Consider the following 16664-nt stretch of genomic DNA (forward strand, 5'->3'; position numbering starts at 1 on the left):
TATAATTTTTTTTTTTCTAGTTTTATTTTAATTGACGAAAATGGTTATTTACATTTAAATTATTATTATTTTTTTTTTAAACAACACTATTCCAGACACAGAAATGCTCTAACGTTGTGATTGTGAAATCACACTGACCTCCACTCTCTCCTGCAGGAGCTGTCTTTCCTCCTGCAGTCTGATGAGGTCTTTGTGAGGGGCGGCAGTCATTTGAGATGTTTCCAGGTGTTTCTCCAAGCTGCTCTCCCTCACCTGTTGTAAACGCACAATGTGTAAGTCTAGCATCTACTGCAGCACACAGGTTGATCTCTCACGCACTCATTTGCTTAAAGTCAGACCTTAGAGTCTCGTATGGTTCTCTCAGCCTGCTCTAGCTGCGTCCGCAGCTGCTCTGCACTGGTCTGGGAGCGTCGCAGCTCCTCCTGCAGCTCAGAGATCTTCAGACGTTTGGTCTTCAGGTGACTCAGGCAGCGCTGCAACTCGCTCTTCAGCTCTCGCACCACGTCCTCCTTCAGGTGGGTCGAGTCTCCTGCTTCAGCAATATGAGATGTCCTACAAAATAAAGTAATTATGAGATTATGAGAAATTATGAACACCGCAGCAATGCAGTTTGGATAGTTAGTTATTGTACAATATAAGTTACCTGTGGATTCGTCCATTTTTCCACTTGGACTTCTTGATCCCCAGGTCCATGTAGGACTCAGACAACTGGTTGTCCCAGTCTCCATTAGACTCCAGGACTCCATGTTTAATAGCAGATTCATACAGATTTATCTGCTCTTTACATTCAGTCAACTCTTCCTGTTGAGGAAAGAAACGCATGAGCTATGTTTTATGAACAGCTTTAATGTTTCCCATGACTGGAAATGCTGTCAAACACTGTTGGACTGACTGACTTGCAGGGCTTTGTTGATGTCTTCACTGATGGCGCGGGCAGACTGGGCCTGCTGGAGCTTCAGCTGTAACTGACTCATCTCTTGAACAGAGCCTGCAGAGAATAAAGGAAGCTTTGATGAAGATGTAACAGGCACAAGGGAGACAGACCTTCAGAGAATACATTAAAGGAGACACTGAAAACATGATTTTTCTTCTTTTTTTTAAAACAAAAGAGTTAAGAAACTAAGTTACAGTTGTTTTTGCTGAAAAAAAAAGGTTTTAAATGTTTTATATCTTCAGAACATAAGTAAAAAAATAAAATGAAATCAATCAACAGGTAAATTTGTTTATATATTATATATATATATATATATATAAAAATGTAGAAACAAATAATTATGCTTTATTATCATCATCATTATTATTATACAAAACAACAACAACAACAATAATAGCAGTAGTAATAATAATTATTATTATATAAAGACAATAAAATGTTTTAAATTATTTTATATTTTTAGAAATGTAAAGTAAAAAATAAAATGAAATCAATGTTTATTTTTATATGTATTTTATATTTTAATGTTTTAAAATAAAAAATAACTAATACAATATTATACTTCATTATTACATATTACAGAACAAAAACAACATTTATTATTAATATTACTATAAAAAGAATCAAATAATCAAATAAAAAAATCAAATTAATAAAATAAATTACAAATGAAAAATATTAATTTAACAACAAATTTGTTTCTTTTAACTTTTAATATAATTTTTAAATTTTTAACATTTTAAAATTATTTTAATACAATATTATTCTTTATTATTATTATTATTATAGACTATTATACTTAAATAATATAAATATAAAAATATAAATAATATATTATTATATAAGTTATAATATAATACTAATAATCAAATATGATTTTAATTATTTTAGATTTTATGAGAAGAACGTAAGAAGTAAAAAATAAAATTAAATCAATAACAGATAAACTATTTTTAACAACAATAACTACTATTATTAATATTACTGAATATTATACTTGGTATAATAATAATCATAATCATAATACAGGGTTCCCACACCTTGGTTATCTTCAAATTCAAATACCTTTCAAGGACTGTCCAGGTCCGATACCCTCAAATTCAAGGACTTAATGTGGGGACCCATTTCAAGTGAGAGCAAGGTTACATTGTGTTCCCTTGTAGGACACATTATTACAGTTTCCATGTGTCAAACATAACTATGCAAAAAAGCTTTTTTTTTTTCAGACAGAGATCTGATATTCTATTTGTCGCATTTTTTTGTTTTGCATAAAACTGAAGAATATTCAGCACATCATGCTGGAGGATTTGCTGCCCAGCAGATAATGTGCTCATTTATAATCTTGTATGACGTGGTCACTTTATACGGAGTGCATGTGATTGCGAAATTGAAAGTGAATAGTCATTCAAAAGAGATTTACATACTCCGCATATGATAGTGGCTCCCTGATGCGTGGAATTTATATTCCCGAAATTCCACAGGAGCAGCATTCGATAAAACAGTCCTGCATAGGGCTTTAATACAAAAACGCACACAATGAATGGCGACTGTAGAAAGCAAAAGCCAAATCCCGGACATTTTGGGCGATACAGAAATCCTGGCCGGATGCATTTTTTAGGTCCTTAAAGAGAACATGCCAGGGGAAAAGAGAACGTATGGTCACTGTAACTACAGAAAAATCAAGAAAGCTAGTATGCATAGGGCATGACGTGTTGGCAAAATAACACGTTAGCGGACCAGAGGGAATAATATCAATTTTTTTCCAGAAAACTTTTTTGCACAAAATAAATTCAATTTTAAAGTGTTAAATGTAAAAAAAAACAAAATATTTTTTATTTAAAATATATTTATTATTATCAACATATAGATAATCAAATGTTTAAAATTATTTTATATATTTTTAGGAGAACATAAGTAAAAAATAAAATTAAATAAATAAATGTGTTTATTCTTATATTGTTTACATTATTTTTTAATTTAACATTTAAAACAAAATTTTAAATAAATAATAAATAAATAAATAATTGCAATACAATATTTCATTATTATTATTATTATTATTATTAAAACAAAAAAAAACATTTATTATCATTATTATTATTATTATTATTATTATTACATCCTTTATGGAAAGTCATTCATAATTCATAAGACGATTTGTAGAAACCCAACTAAAGAGCACCTTCCGGTAACCTAAATAAAAGTGAAGGCCCTATGTTCTGTGTACTTGAGTCACTGTAGTTCAGCTGAAATGCTTAAACTGTTTTAACTGCAAGTGAAAAAGATAACTGGCCCGTACGATCACCCATGAGGCTCGAGTGATCACGACAGTAAATACAAACAGAAGCACATGGGATGCCACATACCAGTGTGGAGCAGTTTGGCACACTGCTGCTGGCTCTCCTCCAGACGCTGTGTGAGGGTGTTGATGACGGATGCTCTGTCCACCTGATCCTCTTCCCTCTGACGCTCCAGCTGCCGGACCTGATCCAACAGCCGCTGGCCTGCCTCAGCCTGACAAACACACACATACAGTGAAACCGCAGGCCTGTACTGCCCTCTATTGTACGTGGTTAATCCGCACTCAGGAATAATTAATATCTATACAGTAAATCTGACCTGCTCATTCAGACTCTGGGATTGCGCGTCTAGTTTCTGCTGAAGGGTGAGCAGTTTGTCTTCATACTGCTCGCGGATGACGGCCACGTCTCTATCGTGCTGCTCACGTGCTCGTGTCAGAGTGTCCGAACGACACAGATCCATCATCTGCTGTTTCATGCTGTCCATCGCCGCCTCGGCCACACGCTGCTGCTTTAGACTCTGTGCACACATGCATTTCCTCTCTTATAAGGGATTTTACAGTGTTTCACCATTATACACTATTTTAACAAGCCCCAATGCATGAGTTCTCTTGGACTTGTATGACTGATGTTGTGCATGAGGAATTCATGAGCTTGTACCTCTTGTTCACTGTTGGTGAGAGACTGAATCTGTTTCTCTAGAGATCTGATTCTTCCCTGCAGCTGCGCTTCTCTCTCTTTCGCCTCCTCCACTAGTGCACTGGACTCCTTCAGCGATATGGTCAGACCGTCTTTCTCATCTAGACAGAAAGCAGCACATTTTGTGAATATTGTCAAAATAGTATTAAAAGATGAGATCAAGACTTATAACACATTCAGGGACATTTCTGACCTGGAGTAGTACATTCAAAGTTCTACAAAAAAAAAAATCAGCAGTTTTTATTATGGGAATTAAAGTGTGTTAATGTGTTGAAGCTTTCAATACACACATAATACTTTTTTTTAGAATTTTCTGAATGATTTTTAAAGAGTAATGTAATTATTAAAGGATTAGTTTACTTTCAGAACTAAAATTTCCTGATGATTTACTCACCCCCATGCCTTTCTTCAGTCAAAAAGAAATGAAGGATTTTGAGGAAAACATTCCAGGATTTTTCCCCATATAGTGGACTTCAACAGGGATCAACAGGTTGAAGGTCCAAATTGTAGTTTCAATGCAGCTTCAAAGGACTCTACACAATCCCAGCCAAGGACTACGGGTCTTATCTAACAAAATGATTGATCATTTTCTAAAACAATTAAACGTATATACTTTTTACCCACAAATGCTTGTCTTGCACTAGCTGGACTTCATGTATTACGTAATCATGTTAGAAAGGTCACGTGTGATGCAAACAGTTTAAAAAAAAAGTTGTTTCAACTTAAAGTACGTGTTTGTGCTGCCTTAAATTTTTAAGTTAACCCAACTCAAATATCCATGTATTCACATAGTGCAACTTTCATGTTGACTAAACGTAAAATCTTAAGGCAGCACGAACACTTATTTTAAGTTGAAACAACTTTTTGTCAGATGATTGTCGGACGATTTTGAAGTTGGAGGAGAAAATGAGATGGAGTTTTCACCGTACCGTACCTTTTTGAACCAGAGTACACAGATGAAGAACTAACCATGCACAACCTTTCCAACGTGATTATGTAATGTGTGAAGTCGTAGACAAGCATTTGTGGTTAAAAAAATATATACATGCTTATTTTTTTAAGAAAATGCTCAATCGTTTTGCTAGATAAGAGCCTTATTCCATGGCTGAGATCGTGTAGAGCCCTTTGAAGCTGCAGTGAAACTGCATTTTGGACCTTCAACCCTTTGATCCCCATTTGAATTGGTTATCACCCCCCAGTGGCAGATTTTTTTTTAAATTTCTCACAGACCACTGGGGCCATGAGTCAAACAGGCCCACGTTTGTGGCCAAGCTCCATGATTTTTTTTCCCCTGTGACCTTAGATCTTACATAAGTGTTTTGAGTTTGGTGAAGATATCTATAGGCATTTTACCAAATGTGGCCATCCCCCTTTTGAACGTTTTGCGATGGTGAGTTTAAAGTCTGACTGACAATTGATATTATTGATAGTTGATAATTATTGATATTCACTCTCCAGAGAATCTTCCTGCACTGCTTTGGTTCCAATTGGGCAAAAAACCTAGGAAAATACCCCAAAATACCCGGATCTGATCTCATGAACGATTTCGTACTCTTGATTGCTGTTGGGATGAGCCTTGGTGATGTTGTTGGTGGTGTGAGTACTATCATCCCACCAAGTTTCAAGTCTCCATGACTTACGGTTTGGTCCACACGATCAGTTTTACCTGGAGATCGCTGATCCTTGGCCATTCCATCAATTACAACAGGGTTTCAGCGCTATATGCTTGAACCCCTAAATATGAAGGGAATGTCTTGTATCTTGTACCTAGTCAGCTCACGTTTTTTACAGAGATAGTTTTTTGTAACAACATTTCAGAGCTGAATTTAAGACAGGCAATCTGGTGAATCTGACCTTTGACAATGGCGAACTGGTGCTCCAGATATCTCATTCTCCTCCTGCAGTCCTCTAGTTTCTGTTCCAGTTCCTCAATCTGTCTGGATTGAGCTCGGTTTAAAATCTGAAGCTGCGCCAGCTGCTGACCATCTGCTGTATCTGAACAACATTCACACAACACACCTCAAACTCCTAAAATACTACTAACATAGTCATTACATACAGATTTAAATAAATGCTTTTTAACTTTTTACAAAAATCATAATATTAGAATTTTTGAAGGACCATGCTGAAAATTTGACCACAGGAATAAATTACATTTTGATATACATTCAAATAGAAAATATATTTTAAATTGTAACATGGTAATGTATAATTCTATCTTACTCTGTGTTGAGTCCAGGAAGTCCCTCTGAATTTGGTCAAAGTGGCCGTTATGATTGGTGACTTGAGGATTGAACATCTTGGGCTGGTTTGAAGGTTGATGTGGATGGTAACTAGCCTTGTAATGGTCAGTGGGTTTGTTTCCAGCTCCTCCATTATCAAAAACCTTCAACAAATGTGCCAAATTATTAAACATGCATACAATGCTTAGTAAAAGAAGTAAAGATTGATTTCAAGCATTCACCTGAAAGTGGTGTCTGAGGTTGTTATGCTCTCCATGGACTTGCGCCTCGTCTCCATGGTAGCCTGCCCCATGCTGAAGAGCGCTATGAGGGTACGCATCCTGTTCCGCCCCATCCCCAGTGGAGAAGTCAGTCGCATGGGACTCGTCCGTGCCTGCGGATGAGTGTGCGTAGTCTCCGTTCTGGTACTGGTAGTTCTGTCCATTCTGTGGTTCCCAGCCGGTGGGTAAGTGTTCTGTCCCAGTCTGGAGGTGATGAGGGTGGCTGTTGGTCTGAGACGTGTGACTCCTATAGCTGTAGTCCTCATGATAAGAGCCTTGATCGTACTCCTCATAGTGCTGCAAACACATGCAAGACAATAAATGAGTGAATGACAGTGTAACTCCTCACAGCATATTAAATGCACCAAATTTGCATCCTAATAATTAATCAGGTTGTTTTTGCTGTATCTCAAACTGATAAACTCACTTCCTCATGGGAAGGAGGTCTTGGATGCTCCCATTGTGGCACATTCCAGGCATGCTGTGGTCTGAAAGACAAAGACATTTGTGTTTTATTAAACAGGTACTTCAAGTAAGTGTTGTTTAAGACACGAAAAGGTGTTTTGACGCGTTTTGTACCTGTTGTTGTCTTCTGGGCGACTGCAGGTGGAGCGGTCGAGCTCAGGTGAGGAGCAGTCGGCGCTGTCATCTAGCATATCATCGGGGAGATCAGTCAGGAGCTTGTGGAGCTACAACAGACCAGACTCAATCAATAAAAAATTTGAACAATCATTCAGGACAGTATTCACCCCATCCATAAGCTGTTCTCCCCTGCCAGGCTGTTAAGGCACAGATTAGAGGTTTTCATGGGTTCATTTGGATCTGAACTTAGGAATGCATCGGCCAATTAGAGGTGCTTAGATTTTGCTTATAAATTAATTAATATTTAAATAATTAGGACACCCTATTGAATTTCATGGTTGTTCATGGTTTTCCGTATCAGGTCTTAAAATTTCGAAAATAAAACCTCAGATGATGAACAACACATGACAAATTGCACCGTGTCATTATTTACTGAACAAATACAAAGCCAAAATGCCATGTGTGACAAAGTTAGGACACCCTTACTGTTTACATTGGAATTAAGAGGGTAAATAACAGTCATGCACTGCTAATCAAATACCTTTGATTAACTGATCATCAGCAAGTCTGAGCGCCTCTATAAAAGTATAAGCTTTGGCAGTTTGCTGGTCTGGAGCCTTCAGGTGTGTGTTAACACAATGCCAAGGAGGTAAGACATCAGCAATCATCTTAGAGAAGCAATTGTTGCTGCCATCAATCTGAGAAGAGTAATACAGCCATTTCCAAACAATCTGAAGTTCATTCACAAGTGGGAGACATTTAAAACAGACACCTCTCCTTCCAGGAGTGGACGTCCCAGAAAATTCACCCCAAGATCAGACCGTGTAAAGCTCAGAGAAATGGCAGACAACCCAAGAACTACACCTCAGACTCTACAGGCCTCAGTTAACATGTTAAATGATAATTTTAGAAAAATATATTAGAAAAATATGGGACGTACCAAAAATGGCATGTTTGGAAGGCTTGGCAGAAGAAAGCCTCTTCTATCTAAACAAAAAACATTGCAGCACAGTTTAGGTCTGCAAAGTTGCATCTAAACAAAACACAAGTCTTCTAGAATAATGTCCTTTGAACAGATGAGACTGAAGTGGAGATGTTTGGCCATAATGCACATCGCCAAGTTTGGTGAAAACCTAAAGAGCACATCAGCACAAACACCTCATACCAAAAGACAATTAGGAAAACCATGCTGGAGAAAAGACATGCTGGAGGAGGGCTGATAATTTTGGGCTTGTTTTGTAGCCACAGGACCTGGGCACCTCAAAGTCATTGAGTTTGCCATGAACTCCTCTGTATATCAATGTATTCTAGAGTCAAATGTGAGGGCATCTGTCCGACATCTAAAGTTGGGCCAAAATTGGGTCATGCAACAGGACAATGATTTCAAGCACACCAGCAAATCTACAACAGAATGGCTGAAAAGAAAAGAGTCAAGGTGTTGCAATAGCCCAGTCCAAGTCCAGAGCTCATCCTGACTCAAATGCTGTGGTGAGAGCTGTGAATAAGCAAATGCCCACAAACCTAAATAAACTGGAGCAACATTGAAAAGAAGACTGGTCCAAATTCCTCCAGAACGACGTGAGAGACTGATAAAGTCACACAGAAAATGAATGCTTCAAGTTATTGCTGCTAAAAGTGGATCTACAGAGAATTGACTCATAGGGTGTCTTAACTTTGTCACACATGGCCTTTCCCTCTTGGCTGTATTTTTCTTAAATAAATAATGAGACTGTGTGATATGTCATGTGATGATGTTTATCTGATGATTTATGTCCTGATACAGAAAACCATGAAATTTAATAGGGTGTCCTAACTTTTTCACATGACTGTATATTGTTAGAAAAGATTTCCATTTTGTATAAGTGCAGTGTTTTTTTTTTTATTTACTCAAAAAATCCTGAAAAAACTCTCAGGTTCCAAAAAGCAACACAACACTGATAATAAATCAGAATATTAGAATGATTTCTGAATGTGATCATGTGACACTGAAAGACCAGAGTAATGATACTGAAAAATCCACTTTGCATTACAGAAATAAATTATATTTTAAAGTATATTAAAAAGAAAACTGCTATTTCATATTCCAATAATATTTCATAATATTACTTTTTTAGCTAGGCAAAATTAAAAATAATTTGCTTATGATTTCTGCACAGGAGACGTAGTGCTGCGACGGTTGCAATGAAAACTGTGCCACCGTGGTCGTCGATTACCACTGCACATGACGTCACACAATGTATAACAATGTATAACAAGCATAAAATACAGTGTTTCTGCAACAGTTATTCGGCCATGGCCGTGTTTAGTGTCCCCGCCGGCAGCAGCAGCGAGCGCAAGTGCCTTCGCAGCTGCTGGAAAAGATCCGCGTTCAAACACACACAATAGGCTAACACTTGCAAAGCTCCAGGAAAAGTCATTACCATGACTGTGTCGGGGGGAAATAAGGACATACTTGAATGAATTATTAATAAATTAGTGTTTTCTGAGCCAGTGTCGCAAAATGACGATCCTGACTCGCCATCTGCTCATTGGACATGCCTTTAGAGAGAAATGCATCTCTACGGATTTTATAATGAAAGAGTTTTTGTTTTCGATTTTATTATTCTAGTTTTAAAGTAATAATTTAAAGCTTTTCGCTGTATTAGCTGAGTTTCGTTTTATTTTTGTGCAACACTCCTGTTCAACACCGAGACATCAGAAAGCGCATCTTGTTTGTTTTCTTTATTTTTACAAAAGCACAACATTTTGTTGATATTGTGAGTGCACTCAAATAAAATTAGACCCTTTACAGTTCCAGATTATATATTACGTTTACCTTTATGAGCAAAGATTACGGCGTATTTTAATGTTTTTGCAAGTGATTGCGCTGGCGCCTCCATGTCCTGCAAAGCGCATTTAGCTTCCACTCTCCAACAAACAATTGTATGCACATAATAGCGTGCATTTATCTAAGTTAAACATTTAAAATAACATTGTGATGTGCTTGAAGATTTTATTTTAGGCAAGTCGTGATGATTTGAAAAGGCAAAATTGATCAAACATAGGCTGTGATCAACTCACTGCCTGCCTCTGGCTGCTTGGTTGTTACTTTAAAAAGCAAAAACCTTAATTTACAAACAAAAAATGTTTCAAACACATTTCTAAATCAACTTTATAAAGAAATGAAAAGAAATATAACCACATACCCATTAAAAACAAAACTGAGCTATTTTAATGGATGCAACAGTGTAATGGGAAACAGAGAGAGAAGACTCGGGCTCCAGCCATCGGACAAGGGTTGGGTGAGGTTGTTACAAATTTATACAACAAATGTTTAATACGTACCATTTTTATTTTGGCTTTCTTATTTAACTGTATAATTTCTTTGATATTTACTTTAGTGTTTTGTAGGCTGAAATAAACATGCACGTTTGTTAATAATTTTTGAGCCTCATTTTTTTATGTTTCAAAAATATATATATCTCAACACAGTGCCAACGACGGTAGTTGGTCCATTAACACCGTGGTGGAAAAAATCTGCCACCGTCACAGCCCTACAGGAGAGACTTGGTGTTGTTTCCAAACAAAATAAAATATATCGTTATTGGCATCGGTTATCGGCCAAAATGAGTTGAAAAATATTGCCATTTGGGATATCGGCAAAAACACTATATCGTGCATCCCTTATACATTACATACATTATATAATATGTTATGGCTGATAAAAACCTACATTACTTTGTCCAAAAAATTATGATCACTTTCAGGTTGTGATGCCTACATTCACTTTAGCATCCATCATGGTGTGTGGTATGAATTATGGACAACTACTAATTTTAAGATGATAAAAATGTTTAAATCCTTTAAAAAAAAGGATTAAATTATTCACATTGTCTAGTGTTAATTTAGGTTAGTAAAGGTAATCTAAAACCCACAGTTAATTTTGATATTAAATTGATGATACAAAGAAAAAAAAAAGACATTTAAAAAAAAGGAAAAGAAAATGAAACCTTAGAAAACCTTATATTGGATAATATCCATATGTTCTGATATTTTTATGTCTAAAATTTTAGAGAAAGTTATATGTGCTCAACTGTGCTCATTCTTGCAAAAAAATATCATCTATGAAGAATTTCAGTCAGGCTTCAGGCCCCATCACAGCACAGAAACTGCACTTGTTAAAATCACTAATGACTTGCTTCTTGCGTCAGACCAAGGCTGCATCTCACTGCTAGTTTTACTTGATCTTAGTGCTGCGTTTGACACTATAGATCATGACATACTAATAGATCGACTACAAAATTATGCAGGTATCCAAGGGCAGGCTTTAAAATGGTTTAGATCCTACCTGTCTGATCGCTACCACTTTGTTTATTTAAATGGGGAGTCATCTCAGTTATCACCCGTAAAGTATGGAGTGCCACAAGGATCTGTTCTAGGTCCTCTACTATTTTCAATATACATGCTGCCCCTTGGTAATATTATTAGAAAACACGGGATTAGTTTCCATTGTTATGCTGATGATACTCAACTATATATCTCAACAAGACCAGATGAAACTTCTGAATTATCAAAGTTAACAGAGTGCGTTAAAAATGTAAAAGATTGGATGACCAACAATTTTCTGCTATTAAATTCAGATAAGACAGAGATATTACTTATTGGACCTAAAAACAATACACAGAATCTTTTGACTTACAATTTACAACTAGACGGATGTACTGTTACTGTTACTTCCACTACAGTCAAAAGCCTGGGTGTTATATTAGACAGCAACTTGTCTTTTGAAAATCATATTTCTCATGTTACAAAAACAGCATTCTTCCATCTTAGAAACATTGCCAAGCTGCGAAACATGTTACCTGTTTCTGATGCAGAAAAGCTAGTTCACGCATTCATGACCTCTAGACTGGACTATTGTAATGCACTATTAGGTGGTTGTCCTGCATCTTCAATAAACAAGCTACAGATAGTCCAAAATGCAGCTGCTAGAGTCCTTACCAGGTCAAGAAAATATGATCATATTACCCCAATTTTAAAGTCTCTCCACTGGCTGCCTATTAGGTTCCGCATCAGCTACAAAATAGCACTTCTTACCTATAAGGCACTTAACGGTTTAGCTCCTGCGTACCTAACTAGTCTTCTACCACGCTACAATCCATCACGCTCCCTAAGGTCACAAAACTCTGGACTGTTGGTAGTACCTAGGATAGCAAAGTCCACTAAAGGAGGTAGAGCTTTTTCACATTTGGCACCCAAACTCTGGAACAGCCTTCCTGATAACGTTCGGGGTTCAGACACACTCTCTCTATTTAAATCTAGATTAAAGACACATCTTTTTAGCCAAGCATTCAAATAATGCATCTCATAAACTTTTTCTGCAGCTATATCTGATCAAATGTTCATTTTAATCTTTTAGCTCTGGTTTAACAAACCTTCCTTTTCTTAGTTTGAACAGCAGCTACGCTAATTATGTTCCTATTTGTTCTCTGTTTTTGCCATGGGATTGACATCCCATGGTAACTAGGAATTCACAAGCTCCAGTGTGGATCCAGAACACTTAAGAAAAGATGATGCCAACCCTTCAGAGGACTTCAGATGATGCCAACCCTGATGCCAACCCTGAAAACATACAGCACTACCAAATTCTGCTACAAATTTATAGTGTTCTTTGTCTGTTTGATTACGTCATTAATTGATCTTTACCAGACATCTCTACCATATGTACATCAAGCTACTACTACATATATAGTAAAAATGTCAATTTGGTGTAAAGCTGCTTTGCAACGATATGTATCGTGAAAAGCGCTATACAAATAAATTTGAATTGAATTAAAAATAAATGAATAAATAAAACATTTCCATCAACTACTAATACTCAAGCTCTTCAGTAAGTACGCTGTAAGTAGGCTTAGTGTGATAGACCATCTCATGGGGAATGTAATTTTAAATGTTAACATTTTCCTCAAAAGTTGCTCAATATTACAATATTGAGTTTAATGGGAAACACACTGAAACTATAAAAAACGAAACAAGCATGTGCAAGCAACCGATTACTTGCAGGTCCCATAGCAACCATTTACAAAAACACACCCGCCCGGTTACAGACATGCTGAACTCTCACACAAACACCAACACTTGGCCCTGAGGCATCTTAAAGGAGCCCGAGCACTCCTAACTTTTATCAACTTCAGTATCTTTTCACAGCTGATGTCTCTGTATTCAAGGACAGACAGTTGAACTCACCCTCCATAACTCCCGCTGGATGACCCGTACATCCTGATAAGTTCCCTCTGAAATAAATCTTTCCCGCATTTACACTCCTAGGACAGCTACTGCAGGAGCTCTAGGACTCAAAGTCATACTGAAGGACTATTGTGTGCAATGCTAGAATTCAGCAGTGTGAGTCATATGAATAACTCCTGAAAAGAAAACGAGGAACTAAGCTGTCCTCATTTGTCCAGGCTGAGGTCTGCCCATTGTGGAGGTCAGAATAATTCAGTTAACTGGAGCAGAAACATTCCTCTTCTGATAGAAAAAAAACATCCTGTGAAAATGACATGCGCATCAAAATCGATGGTCATTCACGTCATACTGTTACAGTATTTTCTCCATAATTCATATGAAGAAGTGAAATTGCCTACAATTTATTCCTCCATTCAAAGCAAACTCATGTGAAGCTTCAGTGAAGAGCTGTGAATATGTAGGGCAGTGGAAACACAGGATTTATGACACAGCAAACACACCTGACTGGATTGAACGTTCACCAATGACGGCAAACATTCATTCACGCAGCCGATAGCTGTAAGGTGAGTCAGAACACATGTTTCTGATTGGAGAAGATCTGCCCTTTAAAAACAAACACTGTCACTGCGTGTGACCAGAAACAGAAGAATCTTTAACTACTGATATTATTAACCATGAGAAAGTCTTATTCAACAAATGTGGAGCTAGTAAATTGATTACAAGCACAGTAAAAGTCAAGTGTCAAGCAAACTCTTGTGTTTCATGAACTAGTTTTTAACAATTACACCAGCATTAACTGAAGCCCATAACAGCACTGACACTTTAATACTTTATTAGTATTACAGGTCCAGTATTAAAGCCACACAGAAATACTAAAATGCCTGGTAGCTCTATGAATTCAAAACATGAACTGGATGAAACTGTATGTACCTACTAGTGTTGTCACAATACCAAAATTTTGACTTTGTTTCGATACCCGACTTAAATAACACGATACTACTACTGAACCATTACTACGAAAAAACAAAAGTAATTAAATAAGAGATGATCCAAATGAATATCAGTTATTTTATCTATTAAAACAAAGCATTTCAAATCTTATTTCATGATATAGTCATTTTATTTCACAACAATTTATATCATGACAGTCATTTTTTGTTATTTTATCTTTGTTTTTAATAAGAACCTAGATGCAAGTAACAAACTAAAGGACAACTACAATAAAACAAAGACACAAATGAAATAAAGAGGGCCCTATGAAATCTGTTTGATTTTTTCCGAAACTCTTTCTAGACTAGAATTATCAAAAAGCATGTCTAATTAATTGAAATCATAAAACTTGCAGAATTTAACAGCAATTTATTAAAAATCAAATTGAAATACGCCTATGAAATACGTTTTATTATTTTTCTCAAATTCAGTTTTGTTTGCGAATCTCTGTTTTACATTAATTTTCTGTATTCTATTTTAATCGTTTCATTACATTTTAATAATCAAAAGCATGTCTAATGAATTTATAAAAGATAATTAGATTTGATAAAGAATTAATTTCTCTGTTTTTCAAAAATTTTGGTAAATAAATTCTGGTAAATATTGTTTCTAGTAAATATTCCTTAAACATTGTTTTAATAATATTTTTATTAGTAGTAGTAGTACTATCTTTACATTAAGTAATATATTAATACATTTCTGACTGTCACCGAACTTTTATTTTGACGGGTTGCTGTGAAGACCTTTAGGGTCTTTATTATATGACGATAGTTTTCCGCAAAAGAAACGGTAAAATGCTCATGAAGCAACTCTCAGAGCAGTTCTAGAGATTATGTTCACGTGTTCATGTACTCGTATACTGAGGTGGCAGAGGCTGAAAACACAGCGAGTGTCACATTTAAAGTATATTTTCATTTTTTAAATATTTTTAAATATCATTATTTAATGTGAGCATAAAAGTGCAGTTTATATAGACATTAACTTTTTTTCCAACAAGGTTAATATTAATATATGTATTTAATATATGTATAATGAAAGCTTATATTTAAGTGTTGTATTTTTAGGTTGTAACCATTTTAAATTATATTTGACCATTTTTCATATTCCTTTAAACAGTCATATGTTGTGATACTTGAATTTAACAGTTGAATAAATAGCTAAAATAGCATGTCACACTGCCGTCACTGCTGTACATGTGATCTACACAGTACAGACAGACTAAAATACACTTATCAATCCCATGTGGAAGTCACCTTTCTAATCACAGGAGTCTGTTTATAATAAAACTGTCCAAAAATGTTTTTAAATTGACGGATGTTGTCCACAGTATAACGTTTACACTACCAGTCAAAAGTTTTTGAACAGTAAGATTTTTAATGTTTTTTAAAGAAGTCTTTTCTGCTGACCAACCTGCATTTATGATCCAAAGTACAGCAAAAACAGGTACATTTTGAAATATTTTACTATTTAAAATAACTATTTGAAAACATTTTAAAATGTAGTTTATTTCTGTGATTTCAAAGCGGAATTTTTACCATCATTACTCCAGTCAAATGATCTTTCAGAAATCATTCTAATATTCTAATTTCCTGCTCAAACAACAATTATTATTATTATGCTGAAAACAGCTAAGTATAATTTTTTCAGAAAGTTCAGAAGAACAGCATTTATCTGAAATAGAAATCTATTGTAACATATTTAATGCCTTTATCGTCACATTTGATCCATTTAAAGCATATAAAAGTATTAATTTCTATAATTTCTTTCTCAAAAAGTAAAAAAAAATACTGACTCCAAGCTTTTGTACTCAACTGTTTTAAATATTGCTAATAATAATAATAATAATGATAAATGTTTCTTGAATATCGGCATATTAAAAATATTTCTGAAGGTCCATGTGACACTGAAGACTGGAGTAATGATGCTAAAAAAATTAAGCTTTGATCACAGGAATAAATTACATTTTAAAATATATTCAAACAGAAAGCAGTTGTTTTAAATAGTAAAAATATTTCACACTATTACTGCTTTTGCTGCATTTTGGATCAAATAAATGCAGGCTTGGTGAGCAGAAGAGACTTCTTTAAAAATATTTTAAAAATCTTACTGTTCAAAAACTTTTGACTGGTACTGTACAGTGTAGCAGATGACAGATGTCAGTGTGGTGGGTGTGTTTGTGTATCAGTGTTCAATAACTGCACAGATACCTCTTGTTCTCTAGCATAGTCTTCCTGATCATAGTCCTCTTCCTCCTGCTGCGTCTGTAAAGCTGCACTGTCAAAATCAATGGACATCCTGCTGATCTGTCTGAGAGGAGAAATAACACACCTGAGACAGGAAATGACCAGCAATCACGTCCACTTACACTTCATTTAACCAGTCTTACTGATAAAACCGAAAACAACTCGCTAAAACAGATCTGCTAGCTCGT

The 16664-nt window shown here is 35.6% G+C and overlaps 1 protein-coding gene across 3 annotated transcripts in view; it reads right to left on the minus strand.

The window, feature by feature from the left end:
- The window catches only part of cep152 (centrosomal protein 152), a 32655-nt gene that overhangs the window by 15562 nt on the left and 429 nt on the right, over positions 1–16664 (minus strand). For 2 of the 3 annotated variants that reach the window (XM_051099627.1, XM_051099625.1), the window contains exons 2-14: positions 16441–16540; positions 7016–7125; positions 6864–6924; positions 6398–6733; positions 6157–6319; positions 5788–5928; positions 3895–4034; positions 3554–3754; positions 3301–3448; positions 897–988; positions 644–801; positions 339–552; positions 139–252 (exon numbers count right to left, since the gene is read on the minus strand). In XM_051099627.1, the coding sequence (XP_050955584.1) occupies positions 139–252; positions 339–552; positions 644–801; positions 897–988; positions 3301–3448; positions 3554–3754; positions 3895–4034; positions 5788–5928; positions 6157–6319; positions 6398–6733; positions 6864–6924; positions 7016–7125; positions 16441–16527 (1965 nt within the window). In that variant the 5' untranslated portion in view covers positions 16528–16540. Of the gene's footprint in view, positions 1–138; positions 253–338; positions 553–643; positions 802–896; positions 989–3300; positions 3449–3553; positions 3755–3894; positions 4035–5787; positions 5929–6156; positions 6320–6397; positions 6734–6863; positions 6925–7015; positions 7126–13243; positions 13428–16440; positions 16541–16664 lie in introns of those variants that run through there. The other variant, XM_051099626.1, reaches the window with a different exon arrangement.

This window comes from Labeo rohita, chromosome 25, assembly GCF_022985175.1.
Source record: "Labeo rohita strain BAU-BD-2019 chromosome 25, IGBB_LRoh.1.0, whole genome shotgun sequence".
Classification (NCBI taxonomy): domain Eukaryota; kingdom Metazoa; phylum Chordata; class Actinopteri; order Cypriniformes; family Cyprinidae; genus Labeo; species Labeo rohita.